At 50.6% G+C, this 22,498-nt stretch overlaps 1 protein-coding gene across 1 annotated transcript in view; it reads left to right on the forward strand.

Annotated features, from left to right (window-relative positions):
• LOC116942683 (peroxidasin homolog) overlaps positions 1-22,498 on the forward strand; it is an 84,190-nt gene that overhangs the window by 26,706 nt on the left and 34,986 nt on the right. The window contains exons 6-13 of the mRNA XM_032954907.2: positions 1,640-1,711; positions 3,257-3,441; positions 4,395-4,512; positions 7,207-7,373; positions 11,973-12,245; positions 14,895-15,011; positions 15,991-16,149; positions 17,061-17,173. Coding sequence (XP_032810798.2) covers positions 1,640-1,711; positions 3,257-3,441; positions 4,395-4,512; positions 7,207-7,373; positions 11,973-12,245; positions 14,895-15,011; positions 15,991-16,149; positions 17,061-17,173 — 1,204 coding nt within the window. The remainder of the gene's footprint in view (positions 1-1,639; positions 1,712-3,256; positions 3,442-4,394; positions 4,513-7,206; positions 7,374-11,972; positions 12,246-14,894; positions 15,012-15,990; positions 16,150-17,060; positions 17,174-22,498) is intronic.

Consider the following 22,498-nt stretch of genomic DNA (forward strand, 5'->3'; position numbering starts at 1 on the left):
AGAGTGTCTCTGCTCAGGGGACCAAAATCTGTAAATAGTGAGAAATTCCCCCTCCGCTGCAATAGAACAATAGCGTGGGCCAAAAAAGCCACGAGTTTAAAACAACAACAACAACAACACCACCACCAACACAGAGACACACGCGTGCACAGCACACAGATGGTGTGTGTATACGCACGGAGGGTAATTGTGCACGTCGGCCTTCACGACCCAGCGTTATGATTCATTATTCGTTGCTGTTGTTAACGTCCTGTTGGTGCTGGATGCAATCTCCAGCGGAATGTCACGTACGACCGTCAACATTTTGCTTTCTCTCTAACGTTACGATTTTTTCTGAAAAAACCCCAACTCAATCGACCTATTTTCCCACGTGACAATTTTTATTTAATTTTTTTAGTTGGGTGGTGGAGAGTTAAAGGACTTTGTTTTGACGTCATTCCTGCACGACGACGTAACCCAAAAGGAACCGATTATGGACGATTATTAACCGATTACGAACTGATTTTTTTTTACATAACACCTGCCCGACGAAGTCACCCAAAGGGAATAATCGATAAAGAAACACACAGAGGCAGCTCGTGGGAGCGGCCCCTGGCGGGTGCCCTGACACGACCACAGCGTTTCCAGCAAAAGGCTGACTCACAGTGTTTTGAACAAAATTCGTGGTACTTTTGACTTCGCGTTATCCCTCCCTTCAACAGGGTGACATGGATGCTGGTTGTGCAGATGACGGAACCTTGCCGTGCACAGTTGGGGCATGCACAGCCGGCTCAGTTAGCAGCCAGCTGAGTCAGTAGCCAGCAGCTGCGTAATTACGCGACAGTGGTTCAGTTTGGTTAAACACATGTTAATCAGGGTGTGTGTCTGCACTACGTATAGCACGGCAACAGTAATTAATCAATGAGAGAATGATCAAACAACGGGTAATTGTGCACCTGCAATCTCACTTCAAACTATTAAAAAGTATTAAACTATTTTTTTTTATTATTATACCAGGTACGGCCCACTGAGCGATGTCGCTCTTTTTCAGAAGCAACCTGGCCAGGAATGACAGCTCAATGAAGTGGCTTATCGCGTGGACATTTATAGCAGCAGCTAAATACTCCAAACGCCACGATTCTGAATGTGGAGGGAAAAAACGGAGGACCCGGAGAAAAATCCACGCTACCACCACGGGGAGAGAGACACAAAACTCTAAATAGCAGGCGTCAGGGTCGAGATCGAACCCACGATCTCCTGCACACCGGGCGATATCTCGCCACCGTATTTCATGGAAAAATGCCACGAGCCTCCTGAGCAAAATAAACTCAGCGTCGACATGCTCAAATAAGCATTGGGCACCGCTTGTCTCCATTCCTATGGCAGGAACCGGCCGATCAGGCGAGGGAGTAAACATGTTGACACCGCGGGGCACCCCCCCCAAGGCGACCATTCCCGAGCGGGACCCCCCCCCCCTAACTTCCAAAGTGTGGTTGTTGTGGCCCTGCTCGTAACCAACGGGGTGGGGGGGGGCAGGGGCAGTGTGGGGACGTGCGCGATCGGGCGCCGTCACGCGTTGGTGCATCTCGCGTCCGTCCGTGTGTGACGGTGGCGAGAGCGGTCCGTGTACGCACGTTGAACTTCTTTCGCACCGGGGCAGGTTTCTGCACAACAACAAGATCGCACGCATCCCCGCCCGGGCCTTCTTCCACCTCGACTCCCTCAAGCGACTGTGAGCAGCCGCGTCGGCTTCCCCCACCACCACCCCCGCCCCCCTCCCGGTCGTCGGTGAACGTCCGCGTCCAATCACGGTAGTCGTTGTGTGAGCCAAGGTCGGGTCGCGGTAGAGGTACGGTCTGAGAGCGCACGTGTCCGGGACGGGACATGGCAAGCGTTGATTGCCATAACGCTTTTTTTTTCGGTTTGATTTAGAATGTGTGTGGCTTAATCGGTGCGTGCTGCTGAAAAAAAAAACCCCTGAAAAGTGCGCAAAGCAGCGTGGTGAGATGCGTGCTTGGAATCACAAAGAGGAGAAACACGTGGAATAGGGCCCATCATTAAAACTGCTAAGAATAGTGAGTGGGCATGGGTAGGACGCGTCGCTAGGATAGATGATGGACGATGGCCAGGAATAATAATGGGGCGGGAGCCAAGGAATGAATTGCGTCCGAGAGGACGTCCACCGAAGGAGATGCAGCGATGAGATCAGCTCAGCTGCAGGCGCTGGATTGATTGTTGCATGGGAGGATCGCTAAAGGTGGCGGCGGCCTGGGAGGCCTTCATCGTGGCTGATTATGATGATGATGGTGGTGGTTTAAAATTTATTGGATGAAAGAGAAAAAAAATTAGATTTTAAAACTTTTGAAATTTAATCCACTTCGGCTTGATTTTGTGTAATTGTGATCTTCCAACACTGTCACCGGACATATAAAATACTTAACATTTTAGTCCGAGGGCACACAATAAACATGCGGGTATCTCATGTAAGTCAATGCAGTATGTGTTGGCTACCGCATGGGCGTATGCGTGTGCACACGCGCGTTTGAGCGCGCGTGAGTGTCAGTTTGTGAGTGTGTGTGATTTTTGATTTAAAGCTTTCGTGACTGCAGGGATTCATATTCTTGGTTCTTTCGTTAAAGTCACTTAGAAGGGAAATAATAAAATGATAAAAATATAAAACAATAAAATTCTCACGACGTTTCGACTGCAACACAAGCAATCATCATCAGGTGTGGTTTTCACACCTGATGATGATTTTATTGTTTCCCTTCTACGTGACTTTACCGAAAGAACCAATAACATAGTGTGTGTGATGTCAAAGTGCACCAAAGTGCTGGCGCAAACACCACGGTGAGCTCACCACCATGGTGAATGGAGGCTGTTATTATTATTGTTGTTGCTGCGCGTGCAGGAGTGTGCACCGTATGTGTGTGTGCGTGCTGATATGTCTGTATATGTATACAAACAAAGACAAGCTGGGAGTGATTGGCGCACTGCGCTACGAACCCGGTAACCCGAATTCGATTCCCGCTCACGGCCAACACCAGTGACAGTGATCTGAACCGGTCCTGGGCCTCCTCTAGGTCGACTCGGACTAAAACGAGTACTTGGTGCAGTGCGTAAACATCGCCACTTCGGAGACAAAAGCGGCAGGTAGTGGCGCTGGCCACCCACGCACCTCGTGCGCCGTGCCGGCCTATCGCAGGCGCTACCCGCTAGCGGCGCTTGCCCCAGCGGTCCGTCAAGGCCGCACGGTGAATCTCTGTCTCTGCGGCAGGCGGCTGGACTCCAACCGGCTGGTTTGCGAGTGTGACCTCAAGTGGCTGTCAAACCTTCTCAAGTCCATCCTGAAGCACGGCAACGGGCAGGCGGCCGCCACCTGCGAGCAGCCGGCGAGCCTGTACGGACGCACGCTCGTCTCGCTCAGCGCCGAGGAGTTCGACTGCGGCGAGCCGCACGCCGGTAGCGACACGCAGCGGCACACGGACAGAGTTCCCCACCGTGTAGCTCACAGCTGTTAGCGAGCGTCTACGAAGAGCGGCACGGCGTGTGTGTGTGTGTGTGGGGGGGGGGTCGGCCCCACGCCCGGCTGTCCTCGTCTCCCCAGTGCTGATGTTTGCACAACGGCACCGAGGCCGAGTCCCAAGAGCGGTTCACGTACACATGCGCACGCAGACGCAGCCACGTAGAGGTGCACTCGTGCTCGAGGTAACGACGTGCCCTCGTCAGCAGCTCCATACAATTCGTTTTGTCTTGATTTAGTGTTCATAGGGACACGACGGAGCGTCTACACCTGCTCTCAGCAGATCTCGGAAGCTGAGCAGGCTTGAGCCTGGTCAGCGCTCGGATAGGTGACCTCCCCACCCCCACCACCACAATGCAGAACCACAGCTGCTGTAGGCTGCTGCATTACTCCGTTGTAGGCAGAGTGCGGCACAGCAAGTCGATATTTTTACAACGCTGTAGCCTCATATCTACGGTCTCATTCACGTACCCGCACCGACTCGCTGGATAATGGCTTCGCCTCGACGCACCGGTCACGTTGGTTGTTTCGCCGCACTCCCCCACGGCGGTGAGTGCCGGCTGGTGAATGGCGGGCACAGGACCGGCGACGGTCCCCATCTGCCTTCCGATTGCAAGACACAAAATGCTCGCTGCACCGTTGCTGACCGTGACGCCGCCGCCGCCGCGGGCAACGGAAATTTCCCATCGGTCAGCGGGATTGCGGTCCCGAGATCTAAATGGCAGTGCCGCGCACAACACGGACTCCAGCTCAGCGGCACGCACGCATCATGCCGCAGCAGCTCGGCCCCCTTCGACTGAACCTCCTTGCCTGGCCCTTTTTGTGTGTGTTTCGAACCACCTCTGTACCCCCCCCCCCCCCGCGCGCGCGACCGACCGACCGACTGACACAGAGCGGCCCCGCATCTTGGCGGAGCCGAGGGACGTGGACGTGACGCTGGGCAAGACGGTCCACTTCACGTGCCACGCCGAGGGGAACCCCAAGCCCGAGATCATCTGGCTGCACAACAAGTGAGACGCCACCGCCGCTGCGGTCGACATTGTCTGCTGCGCTTCCGACTGGCATGGTTGGCCACGTGCGGTGCGTGAGAAGTTCCAACGTACGCGCGCGTACGTTGATCGGTCGCTGGCCACCAGCGCACCGTCCCGCTGGCGCTCCTCTAATCAAAGTGTCATCGTCACAATCGCCCATCATGATCGTCGTCGTCGTTGATACCGTCATTGTCGTTTTCGTTATTTTCACGAGCGTCATCGTCGTTGTCATCGTGATCACCATGGTTACTGTGTTCATCATCGTCGTTGTCGTCGTGATCGCCATGGTTACTGTGTTCATCATTGTCGTTGTCGTCGTGATCACCATGGTTACTGTGTTCATCATCGTCGTTGTCAACGTGATCACCATGGTTACTGTGTTCATCATCATCGTTGTCATCGTGATCACCATAGTTACTGTGTTCATTATGGTCGTTGTCATCGTGATCACCATGGTTACTGTGTTCATCATCGTCGTTGTCATCGTGATCACCATGGTTACTGTGTTCATCATGGTCGTTGTCATCGTGATCACCATGGTTACTGTGTTCGTCATCGTCGTTGTCATCATGATCACCATAGTTACTGTGTTCATCATGGTCGTTGTCATCGTGATCACCATGGTTACTGTGTTCGTCATGGTCGTTGTCATCGTGATCACCATAGTTACTGTGTTCATCATGGTCATTGTCATCGACATTAGTATCATTATCATCATTGTCATCGTCACCGCCATCAACTACCATCGTTAACAATATCATCCTCTTTATAGTTAATTTCATGATCATTCTCGCCATCATCATCGTGATTCCTCTCGGGTGGGTACATTGAGCACCAGCTGGTGAAGCCGCACCACCACAGCGGCGCCCCTACAGAGAGAGAGACTTGTTCCTGTCATAGGAATGTGTACAAAGTTCACCCCCGGCTGATGGCAGCTGGTGACTGGCAAATGCACGTCTTGAGCACGTGGGGCGCACGTTGGCGGTGTTCTTAAATATCCTTCTTCTTCACTTAAATACGAAGTAGAATGCCACCCTTTAAAAGCATTTTTTTTTTAAATATAGAATCCTGGCTCACCTGAACCGTTAATTCACGGACCCAGCCAGTTTCCTGACTTAAAACAGACACGGGCACGCGGAACGTTAGTGCGGCCTCACGGGTGCGTTCTGCCAAGCACAACACACGAATGACCAGTTTACAACATTCGACGCCTCCTGCGTCAAGTGCACTCGTTATGAACGGTTGTTTTCCGCAAGAGCGCACGGTTTAAAATTCGTTAAAGTTACGGGACCGTTCATCCACCTCGCCCTCGACTTTCAAAATCTTTTTTTATTTAATTTAGCTACTCATTTAAAGCCCCAGTTTGCCTAAAAGGGCTCCAAGCACATGCCATGAATACGCGCCTGAGCCAATGTTTACATCCCGGTTATATTTATAGTCAAACCTGTCCCGGTGGGCCAATGAAATTGCTCTGAATAACTTTTGTTTTGTATTTAGCTTTCATGTTCCTGTTTCCTTTATAAATGAGAAAGTGACCCCCTTTTTAAGGGCGACAATTCCACACAACAAATAATCCAAACTCTTTGGTTCTTTCGGTAAAGTCACGTAGGTAGTAGGAAAATAATAATAGATCACGACGTTTCGATCGCAACACAAGCAATCGTCATCAGGTGGGACAACCACACAAGCAATCGTCATCAGGTGCGATAACCACACCACCTGAACACGGTTGCTTGTGTTGCGATGGAAACGTCGTGATCTATTATTATTTTTTCTACCCACGTGACTTTACCGAAAGAACCAAAGAGTATGGATTCCTGCAGTCACGAAAACTTCAAATCTAAATAATCCATATTCGATCCTTTAGTGTCTCAAGTTTGTTGGGCAGCAGAGTTCCAAATTCCTAGCCATAGGCCATTCTCGCACATTGCCTCTTGTATAATGTTTCCTCTGTAGGGCGGTGCTGTCGATGAATGCTCTTTGTGGGAAGTCAACTTGGGTAAATCCACAGACTCAAAGTCACGAAATGTACACAAAGCATTACCCAATGTGAGGTCGATGTTACTCTCTATAACCCAACTTCACTAATTACGTGTGTCATGCCTTTTCTTGTGGTTTATTGACAGCAATATGCCAAACACGTAAAACAAATGCATATTTATTTTTTAACTGAGGCGACATGCGGCGGGTCCGTCACATCACGTATTGTCGCACGTACACACACCGTCAACATCAGCTTCACCGGGAATGAAAATCAGCGGGTAGAAAGACGGTGAACGGACTCGCAACCCCAATTCATTTTTATTGTGAATCCTTTAAAGCGCATCATGATATTTATTTTGAACACGGTAAAATAATGAACTGCGCAAGGTTGGAGCAATGTTCCCTGGTCGTGAGAAACTCCAGTTCCATACCAATGCATTTGAAAATGTAGATTGAAAACTCATTTCTTTTGAACTGCTTTTTGTGTTTTAGTTGGCTGCCCTTCCCCCGCACCTCCGATTAGTGCGGTTGCCTACGTACGGTGCGAAAGAAGCTCAACGTACACACGTACCCATACATTGCTCAATCGAGAAGGAAGGACCGCACAATGCATTCGCGATTCAAACACGTGTGGGCGTAGGAGCCATTTGACCCGGCGTGCCCACGTCCTCCCTCTCTTGCGCACCGCAGCAACGAGGTGGACATGACCGAGGATCGGCTGGACCTGCTGGAGAACGGCACGCTGATGATCCGCAACACGCGCGAATCCGACCAAGGGATCTACCAGTGCATGGCTAAGAACGTGGCGGGGGAGGCGAAGACGAGCGAGGCTCTGCTGCGCTACTACGGAGGACCCAGTGAGTGGGGCCCACAGACGTCACGTGAACGGTGGGGGGGAGGGGGTGGGCAGCACTCGTGACTGGCTGGCTAGTTGGATAGGGGGTAGTACTATGGCTAGTACTAGTGGCTGGTTGGTTATGTTATAATTAGTGTGAGTGAAAGGGATAGTTCTCGTGGCTGGCTAGTTGGTTAGAAGCTATGGCTAGTCCTAGTGGCTGGCTGGCTAGTTGGTGAGAGGCTATGGCGGGTTCTAGTGGCTGGCTAGTTCGTTAGGGGTTATAGCTAGTTCTAGTGGCTAGCTAGTTGGTTAGAGGCGATGTCTAGTTCTAGTAGCTGGCCGGCTAGTTCGTTAGTGGTTATGGCTAATTCTAGTGGCTGGTTGGCGAGTTTGTTTGGGGTTACGGCTAATTCTAGTGGCTGGTTTTAGTGGCTGGTTGGCGAGTTCGTTAATGGTTATGGCTAGTTCTAGTGCAGTGGTTCTTAACCTTGTTGGAGGTACCGAACCCCACCAGTTTCATATGCGCATTCACCGAACCCCTCTTTAGTGAAAAATAAAATGTGATTTTTTTCAAATTCAAGACAGATATGTTTTTTACTGGTACACAAAATGAGCCATGCATGAACATTACCTTGTTCAAAGAATAAAACCAACACAATGCATAAACTCACAACAAATTACATACCTGGAAATCAATGTGACTTCTGCTGTTGCCTTTGAGAGATCAGTTCAGATATGCGTGGCTTCACCTTGGCAAGTGCCACTCTCATGTCATTTTCACAGCAAAGTCTGTTCCTTTTCTTCGTTTTTATGTCCAGCATCCTCGAAAAGGATTGCTCACAAAGATATGTTGTAACAAATGGTATAAAAAAATCCAGGGCTTTCTTAGCAATAACTGGATACTTGTTCATTTGTCGACACCAAAACGTTGAGAGCGTTGTTGTTCTGAAGAGTTGCTGTTGAACCTAGCTCTGCTGAATTTCAATGATTTCGTCGAGGAATTCATCATTGACATCTGCTGTTTCAACAGCAAACGTGAACGGCTGTCTCACCCATGCTGGATATGCCTCTCTTGTAGGGAAATATCCGTCGAGAGACTTTGCAAGCTCATCTAAGTGCGTGGCAATTGTTTGCTTCAGTTCCGTGGATACAGAAATATCTCCGATTCCAGACACATCTTCGATCTTACTTGCACAGTCGTCCAGAAGCGGGAAGTTTGCGAAGTTATTGTTCTCTGTTCGTCGTTTCCATAACGGTAGCTTTTTTTGAAAAGCCTTCAGGTGTTATTCCGCTTCCATGATATTGACTCCACCACCCTGCATCTGCTGATTGAGATGATTGAGAGCTGCGAATATATCAGCCATGTACGCTAAAATGAGAATGAACTCAGGATTTTTGAAGCAATCTGCATGGCAGTGTTGGTGCTCTTGCAAAAACAGGGCTAATTCCACACGCATGGCAAAAACACGATTCAGCACCTGTCCCCGGGATAACCACCGAATATTAGAATGGAGCAGAAGTACCTCAAATTCAGAGCCCATTTCTTTACACAGCTCACTGAAGATGCGGTGCCTCAGAGCACTTTTTCGCACATAGTTCACACATTCCACCACAGTTTTTAATACTTCTGCCATTTTTGGAGGTAAGTTTTTGTTGCCAACGCATGCCTGTGCAGAATACAATGCGTCACAATGATGTGTGGTGCATCGGCCTTTACTAGCGCACCAAAACCAGACTTTCTTCCCAGCATGACTGGAGCTCCGTCCGTACAAACTGCAGAAACCATATCCCATGAAAGATTGTTGTCTCTGAAGAAGTCATCCACAAGCTTCTTCACATCGGCTGCCTTCGTTGTTGTTGTAAGAGGCTTACAAAATAAAAACTCTTCTTTTATCATGTCGTCTTTCACATAGCGTACAAAAACAGCAAGCTGGCTTAGATCAGACACGTCTGTGGTTTCGTCGAGTTGAAGGCTGAATTTTGCCGGGCTTGAAATCAGATCCGCGACTACTTGAGCCAAGATGTCTTTACTCATGTCTTCTATTCTGTCACTGACGGTGTCATTTGAAAGGGGAATTTGGGATAATTTACCTTCGGCCGCTGTTCCGAGTATCAGATTCGCCATCTTTAATGCAGCTGGTTTCACAAGTGTTTCACCAATGGTGTGTGGCTTGCCCTGCTTTGCGATCAGGTAAGCAACTTCGTACGATGCTGTCAGGATCGGTTTGTTAACAGGTACAAATCCAAGAGCAGGCAGAGTGGCCCTTTCATCGAATCTGGCTCTCTTCACCCTGAATTCAGCAAGTGTTGTGTTCTTGTATTCCCCGTCTCCATGCAGCTTCAAGAAGTGTTCCTTTAGTTTTGCCGGTGCAAGACTAGAGTTGCTCAACTTGGCGTTGCAAATCATGGAGATAGGACGCTCACTCCCATCACGTTCCGTGATACATGAGAATCCATGTTGTACATATTCGTCCGACCACTTTCTTCTTTTGCCCGACATAGTTAGTATGGATAAAATATTAAAGAAATCACACGACGTACGACAACAACAGTCACACGTTGACTACTGAGTACGCACTAAATTCCCCGCAGCGCTGATTGGCCAAGCAGTGTAGCATGATCATCTGCAGCCAGTGATGGCCAAGCGGGCCGTGTGTGTCATCACAAATTTACACAATAATTCAAGTGTGTCCGGACCTCCGTGGCGGGGGCTCTGCCGAACCCCTGAGATCGACTCACCGAACCCCTGGGGTTCGATCGAACCCAGGTTAAGAACCACTGTTCTAGTGGCTGGCTGGCTAGTTGATTAATGGTAGGGTGAGCATTTGCTTGTCTGGTGTGCTCCACCCTCGAGATTCCTGTCCCTTACCCCCACTGCCAGGCATGGATGTTCAGGTTCTGGTGTTTGCGGCTCCACACGCGGAGGGAAACGCGCGCGGAGTGGTCTGTGTGTGCTTTTGGCCCCAGGCGGCCGGAGTCTGCTGACTCCGGCCCAACTGATAATGTGCCGCAGCAAACATTGTCAAGCAGGCTTACTGTGTTTAAGGGGGTTTCAGTTCATAATGTTTACGTTGGAAAGTGCTGTAGAGATAATAGGGAAGAGGAGGCTCCATTGGGTGGGGTATGTGCGCCAAGTGGAGGAGGGCGGTCCACCGAGGCAGGCTTCGCAGTGCCACCCAGAGGTTGCTGAGCAATGGGAAGAAAAAAAACCCTAAAGCCAAATGGACGGTCGAGTCCGGCATCCGATGGCGGTGACATGGCCTTTGCAGTAGCAGCGTTCGCCGGTCGTTTGCAGAGGTTCACGGTTCGTCTCCATTGGTCACCCCGATCGTTCTTGAGGGTTGCAGTACCCATAGTGACGCTACGTGCTGTCCGCTTCAGAGTGGAGGACGTCAAAGACCCCCGCACGAAATTCGCAATTCGCAAGGGGAGGTCATCGTGTGGCGGTGTCAGGGTCCGAATTACCAAAAATGTAATATTACCCGCAAAATGAATAAATTGTGATTATACAGAGCGATCATCGTCCGCCCTACCGGCAGCCTAATGCCTGATTGCAGGCCAGGGTGCTGAGTCACCTGGTGCTGCGCAGGGACAGCTGCCAATGGTGGTGCCCTTTCAAATGCGTGAGATGAGATGTGAGATGTAAAGCGTTGAGACCTCCCGGTGTAGAGGGCACTATTCCAACGATCACGAACTAATGTACTAGCGAATGTGTAAACAGCCGAATGATCTATCACTGCATAGAAGAACGTGTGCTTTTTCTTTCTTAGTTGCTGAGCACAAGCAGTCACCCAGGGAGAGCGCGAATAATGATAGAGCAGATCGAATCACAAACACTTTCCTTGAGTTGAACAAGGTGATCGGATCTGGGGAAAATAATGAAAGGCAGGGGAGCTCAAAAGTTGAGAACGAGGAAAAAAAATAATGATTTGGTCTGCTCTGATGACCACTCGATTTGGTAGAAACGAGTCCTTGACATTGACGGTGGTCCCAAAGTGTGAGGTTTACTGGATCGTAAACCAATATAGCAGCGATAAAAGAGTGACAAGAAAGCGACTAAACGATGGTGAGACAATGGAATAAATCCGTGGTTGGAGAAAATAAGAGTAGGGGCTTCATTTACATAGGTAATGGTGGTCGAGAAATCACAGAGAAGATGAGAGAGAGAGAAAAGGCTGGTGTGGTTCGGTCATTTGGAGAGACAACAGGAAAATTATGTGGGTCAGAAGGTGCAAGTGATGCAAGTGGAAGGCAAGAGATCAAGAGGCAGGCAGAAGAAGAAGAGCTGGGTGGGGGTGGGGGGGGGGGGCGATGTAGTGCGATCGGACACGGTGGCCCGAGGAGCGGAAAGAGAGATGGCGCAGGACATGGGCAGCGTTGAGAAGGTTGGCAAGGACAGCGGGACACCCCCAATACGAGTGGTACAGATGCGTGGAAGATGAAGCCCTTTAACATGCGTAGCCTCATACACGACTCAACCGTCACGTGAGTGTGACCTCAACCTCAAAGCAGCAGGCACCCTGATATGATGCCGGTCGCATCTCCTGCTTTGCTCTCGATCCTCACAAAACTCTGCCCGACCCCCCCCCCCCCCCCTTCCCCCACCGACCCCCGTAAGCCCCGGCGACCTTCGTGATCCAGCCCCAGAACACGGAGGTGCTGGTGGGGGAGAGCGTGACGCTGGAGTGCAGCGCGACGGGACACCCGACCCCGCGCATCACGTGGACTCGCGGCGACGGCTCGTCGCTGCCCCGCGACCCCCGCTTCTCCACGCCGCCCACGGGCGGCCTGCACATCCACAACGCGTCGCGCGCCGACGCGGGGCAGTACTCGTGCCACGCGTCCAACAACCAGGACGCCGTGCGCGCCAGCGCGCTCATCATCGTGCAAGGTGTGCGTCTATCTGCGCGCGCACGCGCGTGTGTGTGCGTGTGTGTGCGTGCGTGCGTGTGTGTGTGTGTGTGTTGAACAAAGATAAAGATCCCCCATGTAGCCTTAACAGACTGTAGGGGCAAGTGCTGTTAGCGAGCACCTATGAAGGCCGGTAACGGTACACGAGGGGGTGGGTGGCCAGCACCACGCCCGACCGCCTTTGTCTCCCTAGTGGCGATGTTTACACACCGCACCAGGTACTCATTTGAGGCTGAGTCGACCTAGGGGAGGCCCGGGATCGGTTCAGAAAATCGTCACTGGTGTTGGCCGTGAGCGGGAATTGAACCCGTGTCGCCGGGTTCATAGCGCAGCGCGCTAACCGCTACACTATAGTGTAGCGGTTAGCGATAGTGTAGCGGTTAGCGCGCTGCGCTATGAACCTGGCGACGCGGGTTCGTTTCCCGCTCACGGCCGACACCAGTGACGATTTTCTGAACCGGTCCCGGGCCTCCCCTAGGTCGACTCAGCCTCAAATGAGTACCTGGTGCGGTGTGTAAACATTGCCACTAGGGAGACAAAGGCGGTCGGGCGTGGTGCTGGCCACCCACCCCCTCGTGTACCGTTCCGGCCTTCATAGGTGCTCGCTAACAGCACTTGCCCCTACAGTCTGTTAAGGCTATATGGGGGATCTTTGTCTTTGTCTTTGTGTGTTGAACTACTTTGGCACGGACCGTAGCCACGCTAATCGGAGGTGCGGGGGAAGGACGACAATCTTGATTTTGAAGCTTTCGTGATCGCCACACTAAGCAATCGTCTTCCCACCTGAAGACGGTTGCTTGTGTGGCGATTGAAACGTCGTGATCTATTATTTTTTTTCTACCTACGTGACTTCACCAAAAAAAAACCAATGAGTAAAAGGACAACAAACTAAACGCGAAAATCAGTTCTAAAGAAATGAGTTTTCAACGTAGATGTTAAAAGCGCACAGCTCCAGTGGCTTCCTAATATTGGAAGGAAGAGCGCTCCAGATGGCCGTAGACGCGCCACTGAAAGCACGTGATGCAGTGACTGTCTTCGATGATTGGCCAAGAACGATGAGTAAATGGTTGGGAACCAAAATTGTCGTCTTGTCTGGATTTCGTCTCGCGGTGCTGCGTTGGGAGCGTTTTTGTTGATGTTTCCAATTGGCTGCAGCACAGATTCCTCAAAAGACAATTTCATGCCACCTTCTATGGGGGCCGTTCTACCATTCGCATCGTTTTTTGTGTTGATCATTCCGCAAATGGGTGCAATGACGGCTTTCTGCGGGGCTGGCCCATTGGCTGGCGAGCAGAGGTGTGCGCCGATTCACAGAAAGAGTGACAGACGTCATTTGTCGTGGAAGCGAGAGAGAGAAAGGGGGTGTGTTTCCTGGAAGACGTTGCGAAAACAGCTTTACGTACGGGTGTGTACTGCACGTGACCTGCAAAATAAACGCCCTTTAGAGTAAGTCCTCTTGAAAATGAAGAACCGTGCATTTTAAACGCTGGTATAAAATTGTATTTGTTTAAATTAAAACCTTATTACAGGGTGGGCGTACTTCCTCACCCAACGCTAATAAAAATGTTTCCAAACAAAAGGACTCTTTGCTAAAATAAATTGACCGTCAGAAAAATATTTTTCTCGGTGAGCGATGCTAGTTTTTGCCAGCGTTCTCAGGGTTCAAATCGCCCTCCCCACGTCTACGAAACGCGAACGGAGGCGTTGGTGGCGGGGGGGGGGGAGGAGAAAATCGTTTCCTGGAAAAGTTTGTTTACAATGCACGCACGGCTCCGTTGCAACCTGCAGCCAGCCGGTGGACCTAACTAGGTCCACCGGCCGTTCAGTACATTTGCGTGGCAAATGGAGTGGATTTATTTAGGCACTTTTAAATCTTGATTGAAGTCGCATTTTGGTTGGCTACGCACGGTGCGAAAGAAGTTCATCGTACGGTATTCAGCCGGCCGACTTTAGCAGGTTTGATTCCATTTAGTAATTAAAACAAAAGAATCTAAATAGTTTTAATGAAGTGAAACTTTCTGCTGCATTTCTCTCTCCGGCCAATGGCTGCACGTAAAGACGTCGAGTCCTTGTTTGGTATTTTAAGAGAATGACATCGATAAAAAAATAATTATGACATTCTTGTTAATATTATTCATCAGTAATACAGTATTTAGAAACCGGGTGCAACATTATATATGGGAAACAAGAAATATGTACGTTGTATGTTGAACCTCTTTCGCACCGTACGTAGCCAATCACGCTTATCAGTTGGCTATGCACGGAAAAAATACTGAATAAATAAAATAATTGCCCGTATTATTTTTAAACATGTAAACATACGTTATGATGAGAATAGTTTCAGACATGGATTAAAATTTACTTTCTTAGGTTAAACAAACACGCGGGTGGTCATATGATACCTCTCGACTCGCTGTGATTGGCCACACATTTCTTAAATGTTGCAACTGTTGCACTGGGTAGGAACAATACCCGAATAAGAGAGACGAGGTAGGAGAGTGCATTGAGGTGGGGAGTAGAGAGAGAGAGAGAGATGAGAGAGACGAGGTAGTTGACAGCGAGGAGGGCAACAGAGTGAGGAGAGAGGGAGGCGACTTACGGATCACCCGTGCGGTTGTGTCCCACACAGAGCCGCCAGAGTTCGTGGTGTTGCCCACCAACCAGACGCTGGTGGAGGGTCAGACCGTGGACTTCCTGTGCGAGGCACGCGGGGATCCCCAGCCGAGCATCTCGTGGACCAAGGCCGGTGCGGTCTCGACCGCAGGCTCGGCTGCACTGCTGTCACTTTCCCGGAGACGCTTACACGTGTGGCGGCCGTGGTGTCAGTCCGGCCCTAGACCCAGGGGCCTCCCTATGGCGTGCTGGTGGTGTTATTTCGTTTAAACCCGAACTGTATTTCGCTCGGCATGCTATTCAGTGTGAGTTTGGTAAAAGCAGGGGGGGGTGGGGGTGGGGGCATAGATGTGGGCGCAACGTACAGTACAACAATGTATTTTTCTGCAATTCACTCCGCCGAACACCACCTTGTACAGTCCCACAGCAGTGGACACGCATCCCAAGCACTGTCCAGGGCTCAATCCCACTTACATTCTGAAATGTGATCTGAGATCGGGCAAATTTCCACGTGATTCGGTCATCAGCCTGAAATGAATGCCTGGTTACGGTGGGTAAACATCACCACCGGAGATACAAAGGCGGCCGGGCGTGACGCTAGCCGCACCATCCCCTTCGCGCGTCGCGTTGACCTTCATGGCAAGGGGCCATCCATTGAGTACGTACCCATGGAGGGGGTAGAGGGGGGGTTAACCCAAATGCGTACGCTTCCGTATGGGGGGTCTACTGACAGTGTACGTATGCATAGGACACGGGGGGGGGCAGGGGGTGAAGCCTCGATAATACTTTGTCTACATTGGCCTTCAAATGAGTTAGATAGTCCGGCGGTGGACTATCTGTTTGCTCAAACACGTTAATATTATTAATCCTTGATCGTTTCTGCGTGGATTAAATATCGGCTGTTCTATAGGATTCGGGGGGGGGCGGGGGGTGTTAAAAGTCCGCGTGCGTACAGGGAGCGTGGGGGGGGGGTGGAGGGTTCAAGTTCTGACAGATTTCTGCGTGCCTACTAAATGGTTGACCCCTACCGGCGCTTTGCCCCAGCAGCCTGTGTGGGTTCCAGCGGGCACGTGGTGTGTGGTCTTCGTGTCCGTGCCGTGCCGAGCGAGCAGGTTACCCCGTGGTGAGCGAGGGACGCTTCTCTCTGCTGCCGCCCGGCACGCTGCGCATCGCGCGCGCCGAGGTGCGCGACAGCGGCCGCTACCGGTGCCAAGCGAGGAACGCCGTGGGCTCGCGGAACGCCGACGCCACACTCAGTATCACCCGTCGCCGTGAGGGGCCACCGTTCTACCGCTCCACCATCTCCACCAGCTCCACATTCCGTGTCTGCCTCCACCACCACCACCTCCTTCACCGCCACCTACACCTCAACTGCCATGTCCGCCAACTCAACATCCTCTGTGTCCACCTTCATCTTCACCACCACCGCCACCTCCGCCTACACAGCCAACACGTCCAGCTCCGATTAGCGCGGTTGGAGGTTCAATATAAATACGCACCTCACACTCTCCTGCCAGACAGCCGCGCTGCACAATGCAACAGTCAGGAGAATATTAAACAAACTCACACGCTCGCCAAAAACACCGCTAACGGAGAGGGAAGCTGATATCGTCGGAGAGGGAAGCTGATATCGTCGGAGAGGGAAGCTGATATCGTCGGAGAGGGAAGCTGATATCGTCGGCGACATTCCAGGAGGCGGCTGTTCTACGTCGCAGGGGGGCAGATGCATCTCTCTGTCTCCCTGCATCTCTCTGTCTCCCTGCATCTCTCTGTCTCCCTGCATCTCTCTGTCTCCCTGCTATCTTTCTTCGTTTGCGATAGTAAATATATTATTACGACACTCGCCAAAGCAGCGGCGAGCTGGGCTGCATTCATCGCAAATCTCATTCGTTACACAGTCACTTTTAATGTGCAGTTATTACTGACCCAGGTAAAAAGACCAACTTCCGCCACTAAATTGTAGTATATACCATCATCGTGCGCATTTAATCGGCCTTAATTGTTCAATTCTTAATCCACGATCCGCCCGCGTTTCTTGCCCACCATTATAGCACGACCGCTCAGAGTTCCCACTCGGCTCCTGGGGCGTCAATCGTCTCGCAGACGTACGCGGGAATTGTTGCACGTTGCCTCCTTCAAGGTCTCGTTCCGTTTCCCCCCCCCGCGCGCTGTGTATTCACAGAGGCGCCGGTGATCACGGTCTTGCCCTCCGACATCAAGACGGAGTCTGGTCACCACGTGCGAATATACTGCAGCGCACAGGGAGAGCCGCAGCCCGGCATCACCTGGACGAAGGTAGGACAGCTCGCAGCCTCACAACCCCCCCACTCACACGGCGATCATGCAGTTTATTGCATCCAGCTATGGGAATGTTCGTCAGCAAAGCGCTTTGCACGTTGGTCGACCATGACCGGCGGGGTGGACAAAGGTCGTCGAGCGTGACGACGGCTTATGGCTGCTACACACCAAACAGCAGAGCTTGACCGGCTACGACGGGACAAAAATAACGAGTCTGAATGAAGGCGCGGACTTGAGATACTTTCGTAACCTTAGCGGAGGCTGCGGTTGACCAAAGAAGAGCAAAACTGACCTTTGGCTATTTCTGTTACACCCGAAGATATTCTGAGTTCGCCCATTGTCTGGCCTGTCAATATTGAGGGGGTGGGGTGGAGGGACGTGCACTCCTCACCCCAACATTAAAAACTTAAAGTGAACGAAGCATTTCATGTTTTGGTCGACTAGACTACGACGAGGACTTAACGGAACCCACAGACTTGGCAAAGACTGTGACTGATATAAAACTGCTGGCAAACTTCAGACTGCCCGCAAACCCATCCAGATCCCCTTCCCGCACCCCTCACGGCTTACTCTCTTGAAACCTCAAGATGCTCTCAAGAAAGCTTCAGACCTTGTCAGCCCAGGCTTAGACGCAGCTTCCTCTGCCATGGTCACCCCCCACACGGTGCCCCCTCACAGAGCCCCCTCACAGAGCCCCCTCCCCCCACGCGGAGCCCCCCTCATATGGAGCATCCACAGGGAGCCCCCCCGCCAGATGGAGCTCCCACACAGAGCCCCCCCCCCCCCCACACACAGAGCCCCCCCACACGGAGCCCCCACACAGAGCCCCCTCCCCCCACACGGAGCCTCCCCCACACGGAGCCCCCCACACGGAGCCCCCGCACGGAGCCCCCCCACACGGTGCCCCCACAAGGAGCCCCCCCCCACACGGTGCCCCCCACATGATGTTTTCGGGGGCATGGGAGGGGGGCGATAGTAATTAACATTCCTGCAAAGTGGGGCTCACGCTAATGAATGAACTCACGCAGGAAACGAGTGCGGCGTGTGCTTACGAATAAAAACGCGTGCGCGCGGACGGGGATACGCATTTACATGGGGAAATTTAAAAAAGAATGTTGTTACGTATGTGGAAAATGGAAGAAATTCTAAAAGTGAAACAAAAGGAAATTGCTTCAGGCAGCAAAAGTATTTTTTTTTACGAAAGAGGTTAATTTAATCCTTTAATGATTTTGTAAAATAATTATTCACGGCACCAATTTTAACAAAGTGACACATTATCAATACCATTTTTCCTCTTATTATTATTGTCACCGTAAGACTAGAAAAAAGGAGACGTGGATTAGAGGTCGTACATAGGTTAGAGACGTCGTCTGTTGGTTGTGAAGAAAAGTCCGAATGAGAATCTTTATTTCTACTATTAGGAGGATTCCGATGAGCTATGAAGCTCTTTTTCACAGATATCCCGTAGGGCAGCGGTCCCCAACCTTTTTGGCACCAGGGACCGGTTTCGTGGAAGACAATTTTTTCACGGACCGGTGGGGGGGAGGGGGGGTTCATCATTGGATCTTTCCCCCTTTTCAAAGAAGCTCTCCAGCGACGTTTGTTTTTTACTCATTGTGGCTACCGGGGGTTAGAGCTTGTGGGCTTACCAACACCACGTGACTGAGACAAGTGCGCAGTGCGGGAAGAGGCGCGGATGGAAGTGGTAAATAATAAAACAATGGGTGGGCCACGCGCGGACTCACCGCTCTCACCTCCTGCTGCTGTGTGGCCCGGTTCCTAGCAGGACACGAACCGGTATCGGTCCGTGGCCCGGGGGTTGAGGACCCCTGCAGTGGGTGCACGGGGTCAGAACGTCACAACAACAAACAATACAAAAACACAATAGCAGTGCAAATTATAGGATAGGTAAACAAATCACTAAAAACACTGTTTTTGTATTACCAGGCAAAGCCCACTGAGCTCTTTGCTTCTCTTCAGAAACGATTAAACTAAACACTCTTTTTTATTTTACCAGTTAAGGCCCATTGAGCTATATTGCTCTTTTTCAGAAGCGATCTGGCCACAAATGACAGCTCAACAAGGCGGAAATGTACAGCAGCCAAATCCTCCGAATGCGTGTTTCTGAATGTGGAGCGAAACACCGGAGGACCATGAGAAAAATCCCACGTGGCCACGGGGAGAACACACAAACTCGAAAATATACAGCAGCAGGCGTCGGGGTCGGGATTCAAACCCACGACCTCCTGCATACCAGTCGAGGGAGTTAACATTTCGCCACCGCGGCGGCTTGCCGCAAATGATGGCTCAACAAAGTGGCTTGCCACGGGGTAATTTATAGCAATCAAGTGAGTGGGCTTGGCCCGTACGCGTCTCCAGAAGGGAGAGACGATGGCCGGTGGTCGAGACTAACGACGGAGTGGCAGCCAAAGTAGGGAACAGGCACCGAAAAACAGATCCCCCGCGAGACGGGAGTGAGAAAACCAGCCCAAGTGCAGGAGCTAGACGGGTCGTTGCATCGCGGCACCGTGAGAGATGGCCACGGATTCGGAAGGGCCTTCATCCGGCAGTGGATAGATCATGTCTGAGGATGATTATGATGAACATGGCTCTGAGGAACACGTAGAAAAGATGTCAAAAATGGTGAATCGTACACTTTGGCAATTGGGCAGCGGTAAATGCCGTATGTTTGGGTTAAATCAGGATTTGTTCACGTCTTTTTGTTCTTATCACCTGAATTATTTCTAAAAAAATTGATGATTCATGTCCTTGTAGCGAGCTAAAGCAGAATGAAATGCTCACCAATGAACAGGGAAAATGTGCATCGTGCATTAAGAGGCTGCGATCGTAGATATGCAGGGTCATCATCGTCATCCTCAAACTATACGGCGCCTACCCGTTCAGTGCATCTCGAGGCACCAAAACGAAGGCGTTTGTGAGATTGTTACTCAGTAAGAAGGTTTTGCAGAATAAGCACGACGTTCGAACACAAAACAGTGCAGACAATATATGCAAAGAATGAGAATAAGTACGATTTACAATAGAAACCGTGCTTCAGACTACCCCCTGGGGTTTCCTGTGATCCCAGCCAACGTCTCATGAACCTGGACAAGTGGAGACGGTGGCCGAACGAGCCGCTTCTCTTTGCTGACAGATATTAATGAGCAGTGTAGCGTGACTGGTGGAATGTGTGTGCGCGGTGTGTGTGCGCGTGTGTGTGGTATGTGTGGTGTGTCTGTGTGGTGTGTGTGGTACGTGTGTGGTGTGCGTGTGTGGCGTGTGTGGTGTGTGTGTGGTACGTGTGGTGTGTCTGTGTGGTGTGTGTGGTACGTGTGTGGTGTGCGTGTGTGGTGTGTGTGGTACGTGTGGCGTGTGTGTGGTATGTGTGTGGTGTGCATGTGTGGTGCACGTGTGTGGTGCGCGTGTGTGGTGCGCGTGTGTGTGGTGTGTGTGGTGTGCGTGTGTGGTGTTGGTGTGTGGTATGGGTGTGTGTGTGTGGTGTGCGTGTGTGGTGTGTGTGGCGTGTGTGTGTGGTGTGTGTATGTGTGGTGTGTGCGTATGTGGTGTGTGTGGTGTGTGCGGTATGTGTGGTGTGTGCGTGTGTGGTGTGTGTGGCGTGTGTGTGGTATGTGTGGTGTGTGCGTGTGTGGTGTGTGTCTACGGACTGGCCCTCACCTCCACGCGATATCCAGGAACGAGGCGAGATGGAGGAGACAATCTTTTTTTGTTTGTGTTACTTGTCGAAGCCAACATTTTATGCAACCGACTCAAATTATATAACTCAAACGAACACTTTTAATATATTGTCGCTGCGTAGATTAATTAATCTGCGTGCAATTACTAGTTGGTGTTATTGTTAATCTTACCGCTGGCGAGTTTTAACACGTTGGTAATGTCTTTTTATAGACTTTTGCCATTTTTGGTCAAACATTTCAAATGCAGGCCACTTCCAAAATGGAAAAAAAACGCTGCAATCTATTTTTTTATTTAAAGCAATTCATCAACGTAACTGTTCTTTGCCCTTTGCCAACACAGAATGTGCCTTTAATTGTGACATCTTTCATGATAACATGGCCATAAGAAAAATAAAATTATTGTCAAAGAGGAGCGGCTCGTCAACAGCATTGCAGATCATCCTTCTCAATATTTGGCTGCCGCACACAAGACTGGGCCCGCGGTCAAATTGAGCTCATTGCCATTTCAAAGTAATTGACATCAGCGTGCATCTGAAAGGCATTTACGTCCACAGTGCACATGACTTCAGAACATTGGCAAGGGGTAGTTGGGTGAGATGCGGGTGGGGGGGGGGGAATTTGCCAGCTGGCATGTTTTGGTGTAGGCCACAGAATCGGGAACGCAGCGCTGGTCTCCACACAAACGCTTTCGCATTTTTTTTAACTTCGTTTTTTTCTTTTGGTGATTTGGAGAGAAGGGCGGTGAAATCTGTCGGGCGGCGAACGGTGTTCGCCCTTTCCGTGCAAGATCGTCGTCTTTCGGGAAGTTGCGGCGACGTTAAAAAGGAGCGCAGAGTCACCAGTTTACTCCGCAGAGATTTGCAACAGCGGATTGTGCTTTTATGTTTGTTGTATCGGGTGATATGACTTTGGCCTGTGTTGTTTAGGTGCGTATTCACGCATTTTCCAGTGCCGGATTAAGCTAGTGGGGGGGCCTGTAGCATATGTTATGAAGGGGCCCTAAATTAAAAAAAACCCACAAATATTAAAACACAAATTTGTAACCAGCACGGTAAAGTAATTGTATTTTTTCATTTGCTATACAGCCAGATAAGACGACAAATCGCTAACCTTAAACACCCAGTCGTTCATAAAAGTTGAAGGCAGTATAGTACTATAGTAATAGAGCAAGTGCAGAATCACTGTACCGGAATTGATAGCTTGAAAGAGTTTAACGCGGGGCCCTTGAAAGTGCAGGGCCCGTAGCTACTACATATGTAGTAGCTACTACATATGTAGTATGTAGTAGCTACTACATATGTAGTAGTACTACTACATATAGTAGTACTACATACTACATATGTAGTAGCTACTACATATGTAGTAGCTACTACATATGTAGTAGCTACTACATATGTAGTAGCTACTTTTGCTACGAGGATGATCCGGCACTGCCCCTCGTGCGCCGTGCCCGCCTTGGTGGTCGTCAACAGCGCTTGCCCCAACAGTCTGTTAAGGCCCATACGGTGGAATTGTTATCTTTGCGCGTCTGTGTACGTGTGCATTTTTTTTTTCTCGAGGCACACAACATCGCTATACGTCGCGCCTGGGGCTACTCTGGGGAATGAAACAAATGAATGTGCTTCTC

The sequence above is a fragment of the Petromyzon marinus genome, chromosome 15, assembly GCF_048934315.1.
Source record: "Petromyzon marinus isolate PM22_M1 ecotype Great Lakes invasive population chromosome 15, UKy_Petmar_22M1.pri1.0, whole genome shotgun sequence".
Lineage (NCBI taxonomy): Eukaryota > Metazoa > Chordata > Hyperoartia > Petromyzontiformes > Petromyzontidae > Petromyzon > Petromyzon marinus.